Genomic DNA, 8,230 nt, shown 5'->3' on the forward strand with positions numbered 1-8,230 from the left:
CAGTACGTTAAATATCTTTCTCAAGTGATTTTGTTTGCAGTCTTCATTCCATTAGGAAGAAAACAACATTGGATCATGGCATTTGCCTTTTACAAAGCTCGCTGAATTTTGGAAATAGCTATTCTGAACTGCAATGAGTGTAAGCCAAGTTCCCATTTATCAGGTCAAGCCCTATTTTCCCTGCTGAGGGTCGCAGTCTAAACCCCACTAGAACTACTCCACATGGATGGACCAGTCTGAGAAGCTCTGACTCACCTTATTCTGAAGCAAGCAAGAAAACCCCATGGTATTAAAACCAAAATACCCATGTAGAAGGTTTAGCATATTGTACAGCTACTTGAAGTCATAGGCTATCAAATTATGCAACTCAAACAAAATGGAAAAAACAAAACAAAACAAAACAGAAGATTAACCCAGTACCTGTATCACAGTTTTATTTGTTTCTTACCCTATAATGTAGAGTAACTTCATCTCCAATCTGCTCTGTTGTGTTAATAGCAGTAGGGATGGTATCATTTGCTGCAATTATAACATGGTGTTCCTTGAAAACACTGTGGGTTAAAAGAAACCAGATAAACAGCCCAATAAGAACAGTATAATAATAAGAAGAATACAAATAATAAGTACACAAACTTCATAAAAACTCTAGCAGCTAACAATATAGGTCTTTTCGTTATTTCATGAACCATCCAGGTCCATTCTTGCAGATAAGAGTGTACTGTGACTTCCACTGAATTTCAATTCATCAATTTTCTAAGTATTAGTCACCTTTTATTATGTACATTTTAAATGTTTTGTCCAGATAAAACCACAAAATCAGCAAATATTGTTCCTAAAAATAATATATCAGTGTCTGATTTTGCTGATCTTATTCTAGATGTGCAGTCCCTTATGCTGAGTATTGCCATGTGAAACAGGCAGGGTCCTATAAAAGACAGAAACCACTAAAAAGAGAACAAAACTAGCACATTCTCAGTTCAAACTTATTCTCTATGGGACAAAGGCTTGATTTGAACCATGAAATGCATCCAAAATGAATTTAATTATCTACATTTGTGCAACATGCAAGGTAGTCTACTGATAATGTTTATAATGTTTTTCAGGGATGGAATTTAACTGAATTCTAGGTATTCCTGAAAATAAAGTGTACTACAAGACCTATATTAAAGTTTATATTTGAACTGATAAAAACAAACCCCTGGGAATCTAAAGTCTTTAAATGAACAGAGCAAAGTTCAAGTATCAACAAAAGCTGCTGCTGTACTTGCAAACTCCAGGTCAAATTTATATAGATAAAATGGAGATCCAGCAAGACAGGGACAATGACTGCTCCATTATTTCGTATAAATGTTCTTTTCAATGAAGCCTATGCTTCCTGTTCATGAGCGTAGAAGCTGTCATCTGTAGATACTGAGCACAACTCAACAATAAAACAATACCATATTCTCTGAATATCTGCCGTTTACTGTGCTAACAAATAAAGTACAGAGAAGCATCAATACCTTACAAATATTAATCCTACTTCATATTTTACTGGAATTGTAACGTGTCCTCTGTTGTCACTCAAGGTCTCAGGTGGTTCCTCACTGTCACTAAAATAAAGCAACAGATATCATCACTCAGATCAGACTGTGCAGATGCAACATGACTACTAGGTAGGAAGAGATCTTAAGAAACTAAAACACCTACATCTCTGGGTACAGAAACACACTACTCATTTGCAGTTAATAACCATCTCTTAAAAATAACTTCAAAATATTATTTCCAGGAACTAAAAAGTTAAGTCCTACACCAGTTCCAGTTCAGAAGTGCATCTTTGTTAAAATTAAAGACTGCATGTTGACTGAAGACAAATGGACTGCTCTCACACCATCCCTGGTTTTCTGGAGAGACAGCAAACACTGAGGGTGTGCATTGCTTTATCACAGACAACTTCTGCAATGCACTTGCTCTCTGAAAGCCAGACTTTTTTGTTTAGCATAAACTGTGATTCATGCTAAAGTATGCAGTAATCCTCTAAGAGAATAAACTTTTCTGAAGGTAAAACTACTGGAAATTATGACTCATTTGTGACTCAGGTTCTAGAGACAAGAAGCTATTTAGTCCACTCAGTCCACTGATGGACTGAGTACATCTGTAAAGCTGCCAGCTCTACAAATTGTTTAGCTATTTCTAAATTGAGGAAAGTCGTGCTTGTTTGGATGTAGAGCTTTCTAAGAAAAAAAAAAAAAATCAGAAGGTAAACAAGTAATGGTTGCAACTAACCTTGTTGCATATACGTGCACAGTAGCGTTTTCCAGGAGATATGATGCATTGAATTGGAATGATATTTTGAAGGAAATCTGATTAGAGAAAAATATTACATATTTTAAAAGGGGAAAAATAAAGAAGAAATAAAAGCACACTAGTAAGGTTTGTTCTGATGAAAAATAATGAGCAAATTTTTGCTGCTTCTGTCTATCAAACCCTTATTCACATTTTAACACTTTTCTATGAATGACTCCACTTTTTGGAATTTGTCCCAACCAAGAAGGAAATCTAATAGTTATCACTTATTGAGCAGAAGCTTCGAATTTTCAGAACAGAGAAGCCTCGGTAAATTACAGAGTAAATTACTAAATATAGTAGGTTAGAAACAAATAGCTAAATAATTCTTAATGGAAATGAACTGGTCTTGCAAGCAATTTATCATGGTTTATTTGGGTTAACACGGTTTATAATTAGTTAAAATCACATATATTATTTTTTCTCCACTGAGGAAGAAAGAAAGCCTCAGAGCCTGGCAATTACAGTGGCCTTCAGTTGTCCATAGAAGGCTGCTGGAGTCTCACTTAGTATACACTAAAACACTTTGAATTCCAAACAGAAATGTTTACAGTGTAAATAAATGACTACTAGGCCTCACAAAAATTCCCTAGTCTTTGTAAGTAGGGCAATTTTATCACAATATGGCACTACACAGAATTTGGGAGCACTGCCCCACACATCTTCTTTATATCCTGACACTTGGGGGTAATTTTACATGAAGAACAAGTTTACTATTTGTTACTGTACAGGATTTTTCACCTCAGACTTTTATTTTTCCTTTAATGTGTGCAAATCTTTACTACAAAGTGACCCAGAGAAAGTTGTCAGATCTTCATATTTAGAAAAATAGGAAGAGCCAGAAAGAGGCTTTAAAAAGGAATGTATTAGGGATACTTGTCAGTGAGTCAGAGATTAACTGATTTCTGAATGCAAATGAGAGTATGAAATGCTTCATTTTAGGCATCTATAGCTACAGACAAGCTAACAATCAAAGCATGAAAGGAAAGTGTGAAAAATCCAGTACAGCTGGAAATGGAGCATCATGGGCACTGGCAGTGGAGCTGTGCTTCTTTGTCTGTAAAAGTAACAACTAACTTAATTCCTGCAAGTCTAAGACAGATGCTGGCAGGAGGACATCTCTCCTGATCCTCCCTCTATTACGCATCTGCAACACAGACCTGACAGAACAGAGGAACAAACTGCCAGGAAACAGAGCTGGATTTATTTGCATGCAATTTGGTATTTCCCAATTCAATATCAGAACTATTTAAGTGAGGCTTAGATGCTTGTTTTCAAATGGTTAGTTTGGCTAAAGCTCCCTCTATTCTGGCAGGAGATACAGACTTATCACCAGAGCTATTCAAGCTGGAGTTCAATTTTAAGTGGACCTCTTGCTGGAAAGGCCTCTTGCTCCCCATTGAGCAGAGGTCAGTCTTGATGCCTGTCTTTGGCACACCCAGTTTAGCATTTCCACATAGCAGCTTATTCTCTTCAACCAATTTACTACATTTTATGTATAAAATAACTTAAGTCATAGGCTCCAGCCTGTGGAAAGGCACAATATCTAATGTCTTATCAGCAGATCCTAACCAATATCCTACACACCTGGAGACAGACATACCATAGCTGACTGCTAGGTACTGAAAATCTGGTATTTTCCTATCTGGCTCAGGGCAGTTCATGTCAACGATAGCCTGGGAAACATGCACAGAAAGGTTTTGGTGTGGACACAAAAGAAAAGAAATTCAGAGGTGACAGGGACTGCCCTGGCCTTAGAACAACAGGGAGCAAGTAGAACTTGTATGAAGGAGGAATTTTTACCTCTTCAGCAGGTTTTAGAAATGGATATCCCACTTTACAGGTGATGTTGTGATTAGACTCACAGCTATCTTTCTGTATATCCTGAAGGAAAAAGAAAGTGAAATTATGATCTTGTGCAAACTGTACTTAAATTCTGACCAAGCACCAAGGGCCTGTTGAACATATATACCATTTCTGTTTTACACCACCAAAATATCATTAAGAGTCAAAGGCTTAACTGAATTGGAACAAAAATAGGAAGCCACAACTTTGGCCAAAGAATTTGCATCTATGGACAGCTACACCATTAACTAGCTATTATTCCCTTCGAGTGAAAATGTTTGGAACATTAGCAATTATATACAAACTCAACATCATGCAAATTATTAATGAGGTCTAGAACATCAACATATTAGTAAGTACACAGTTTTTATGTGTAATCTTGTAACTGTGCTCCTAACTTGGCAATAAAAGTGGCATTCAGACTCCATAAATTATGGTCACAGGGTCAGCAAGAGTGCTATTGATCCCTGATTTCTCCTAGTACGCAACACCACGACTGGTGACAGAAAACAAACTTCTCCTGACTTCCCACCTTAACTGAGGCAAATTCATAGTGTATCTATCGAGGCAGGGAGAAAAACAACTACTTTGGAAATGCTGCCAGAGGTCAGGGGGAGGCATGCTCTGGTCTATGCTGCCCTACCAAGACAGTGTTTTTTTCTACACACGTGCAACAGAAGTCTATAGTCTCAGGAGCTGTACTGATGAAAAATGAGGCATTTCTGGCTCTAAAGGTAGAGCTGATTCATTCATCTAAGTGCTGACATTCATCTCAGATGCCTGCACTGACTTGTCTAAGTGTCATTGTGAAACTTGTGTCTGTATTTAATGGAAGCTAGGCAGGAGTCTGCTCCGGGCAAAATACATGAACTCTTGTAAAGAGGGCTAAGCGAGGACAGCACTCCCAGGGAATCTCTTCCAATCAACTGAGGTGACAACAGAGCAGTGAAATTCAGGCTCAATAAAAAGCCTTACTTACGTCTCTCTAGCAATGCATGTGATAATGAGAAAAACTCCTACCTCAATGCCAGCAAATATAATATTTGGAGAATACTGAACCAAAACTCTGGTATTGTAGGCACTGTCTTTTTTGTTCTTCACAGAGAGCTGAATGGTGAACTTATCATTCCGTGACTTCACAATGAAAGGAGAAGAGCTGTAAAATAAAGGTAAGATGTTTGGACACCTTGACTTCTGAATCTGTTTTTAACATAAAGAGGAACTTCATTCAGTTTCAGACTATACTGTTTCTGATTTGGAAATTACATCACAGCATTAGACTACAGAACTTATTATTTACTTATTAGACTACAGAATTTATAATTTACTTCAAAATTTTGTACTGATCTCAAGGCATACAATAACTGCAGTGTATTTACCTGTCTCCAGCTATGCTTGCTTTTACATTCAGAACAAGGTCTGAAATGCATTTATTTTTGGCTCCACAGTCTTTTGTGAAAGGAATCTGCAACGACAGTATTTTTGCTCTGAATTTTATTACATTTATTGTTCATAGTAAATACTTTTATTAAAATTAATTATCTAATTTTATATAAGGCCTTCTGTTTCACACTTAGAGAAGTCTTCCCTGATATTAATCAGTTAAACATGCCAACATCCTGTAAAATGCACAGGTGAAACATAAGCTTTCTAGTCCTTCCCTTCTAAGTGACGCATCTCAATTAGAAAAAGAGGCAATAGGAGAAGTATGAATAATGCCAATCACCATCAAAATAAATTACTAACATTCCCCTGCTCTATCTACATAAAAGATGACAGTAAAATTTCTTATACTCTTCTATCTTCAGTTAACTCTGGACAGCTTTAAAACCCCAGGCTGGTTTCCAAGCACACCGAATGAAGATTTTAATTCCTGAAGACACATTTAGAGGAAACATCCTCTGGCCACACTCAATGACACTCCCTTTTTAGCCAATCTGTGGACAAGCCTTTCAGCTCTTGTGGGGGCTATTAATTTTACCCTAAATACTTTTATTACTAATAATCTTGCTGACTTACATATTCAGATACTGAATTTGGCAGGTTGCTATCTAGAACAGGTCCACTCTCTGGATCTGAAAAATTGAACTCCAGCAAAACCTTTACAGAGTCCTGAAAGTCAGGCTTATCCTAGAACATAAAGAAAACAAAATTGCTGTTATGGACATTCACTGTAGTATCTATGGAGGTTAAAAAAACTCAAACTATGCTGAGGTAAAATATTTTTCAGTCACACTGTCGCCATCTCTGCCAGAGAAGCATCTGAATGCTTGCAACTGATGGGGAGGCATTTAATGTGCAAGCCAATTCTTATAAACATCTACTGATGTTTTGTGCGTCTTGTCTCATCATAAAAATGTCACATAGCCTGAGCATATCCAACACAGTTTCATTTAAGAATGTTTCAGAACAGTCAACTCACACTGTCCTCTTCTAGTTGAGCTTAAAGGATCAGTAGGATGAACAGCAGCAGTGTCACCTTACATGAAGTCAAACTGAGCCTCCTGTTACAAGGTGTACTGCATATTCAAGCTAATTTTGGGCATCATTCATTATTTGTTTTGAATATGATAAAACTGTGAAGTCACTAAACATTTTAAATGTGAGTAGCTTATAATATACAGCTCCATTCACTCAGCACATTACTTACAATCTAGGCAATTCCATACTCACAGTTGCTAATTACATTTCTGTTTTGCAGTGAGTAAGTATTCTCTATCCCAAACTTAATTTGCAAGGTTTTCTTTCACCGTATTTTATTAGGAGGAATTGCACCAACATGCAAACTAGACTTCCAGCTCATATGCTTCTGCTGAGCTTTGAATACACCTAATCTGCTAACCATGATAGCTCCTTGGCTCCACAAAGTGTGTTATGCTCTCTCTTAAGACACAAAGAGACAAATGTAAATAGACTGTACACATAGTAGTTTATATCTATATACATATACAAATACAAATACATAAACCCTAAGTAGTGTGCAAATTGTATGTCCACTTCTTAAGATTAACTCTGGATGCAGATTTTGTTGTCCGATGTATGATTAATGAAATACATTTGGATTACTAGAACGTCAACATGAGAAAAACACTTTAAATGATTTACTTGCCAACATGTAGAAGTTATGCTTAATACATTCTGACCCTCTGATAGTTATATTTCTTTGCATTTTCCTCTCATGGCTTTCTGCAAACAAGCTTCGAGATATTTGTCTTTGTGAGTCAAGAGTAATCCAGTACTGCAAATCTGTAAAGGAAGTTGAGATAAATATTATGAACCAATTTGCCTCTACACACTCCTTTTTCCCCAAGTATCTTATATGCACTTTGAATGGCAAATTCAGAGTACCTGCACTGTGGCTTTGGAGAAAGAAATGAATGTGAGCCTAGCAGTTTTATACCATAAGGATTCCATAGCTTAGTGCTTATCTACTTACTGGATTCAAATGTATCTTCCTTTGACTTCAGTCTCGTCTTAAAACAAATTGTGGCATTTATGCATATAGTTTTCCTTTTATTTATCTGGCAGTTCTGTTGCTGGATATTGATGCTTTTGGGTGCAAACTGCATGGAAACATTTACTTCAGCCACGTCACGAGACCTTACAAAAACACAAAGAGAAAGTGCCCTGAAAATAATATCAGCAACTTTTAAAATTTAAGAATGAAAGAATATATGCAATGCTCAACATTAATACACATGTATGTGATGATCTAGACAAGTAATTAAATATATACATGATACATAGTACCAGGAAACAACAAATTACAGAAAAAATGGTACAAGGGTTTCTTCACAGTATTGTATTTGTTTCAGAACAGATATTAGATGAGAGGAAACATTTTCAAATGCATTTAAGTAACTTTATTGAGCCAGTCCAGTTTTAAAAGACACTGAAGGCTCAGACCCATCCTTGAGGCTATCCACAGATGAACAAGCTATTATACACAAGCTGGAAAGCAGTGTGCCATCTCTTAGGCTGTGTGTAGATAAACAGGCTAAGATTCACTACCAGTTTGCTTCACTGAGGCTCCCTCTTGCTCCTGTCCCTGCAATGCATT

The 8,230-nt window shown here is 36.7% G+C and overlaps 1 protein-coding gene across 1 annotated transcript in view; it reads right to left on the bottom strand.

Moving 5' to 3' along the window:
- Nucleotides 1–448: 448 nt before the first annotated feature.
- LOC103772610 (integrin alpha-1-like) overlaps nucleotides 449–8,230 on the bottom strand; it is a gene marked incomplete at both ends in the record, with an annotated part of 15,715 nt that continues 7,933 nt past the window's right edge. The window contains 9 exons of the mRNA XM_008939952.1: nucleotides 449–551; nucleotides 1,503–1,592; nucleotides 2,266–2,342; nucleotides 4,129–4,209; nucleotides 5,191–5,326; nucleotides 5,550–5,635; nucleotides 6,190–6,300; nucleotides 7,280–7,416; nucleotides 7,607–7,770. Of these exons, the coding sequence (XP_008938200.1) occupies nucleotides 449–551; nucleotides 1,503–1,592; nucleotides 2,266–2,342; nucleotides 4,129–4,209; nucleotides 5,191–5,326; nucleotides 5,550–5,635; nucleotides 6,190–6,300; nucleotides 7,280–7,416; nucleotides 7,607–7,770 (985 nt within the window). The remainder of the gene's footprint in view (nucleotides 552–1,502; nucleotides 1,593–2,265; nucleotides 2,343–4,128; nucleotides 4,210–5,190; nucleotides 5,327–5,549; nucleotides 5,636–6,189; nucleotides 6,301–7,279; nucleotides 7,417–7,606; nucleotides 7,771–8,230) is intronic.

Source organism: Merops nubicus, unplaced genomic scaffold, assembly GCF_000691845.1.
Source record: "Merops nubicus isolate BGI_N331 unplaced genomic scaffold, ASM69184v1 scaffold53310, whole genome shotgun sequence".
Classification (NCBI taxonomy): Eukaryota; Metazoa; Chordata; class Aves; order Coraciiformes; family Meropidae; genus Merops; species Merops nubicus.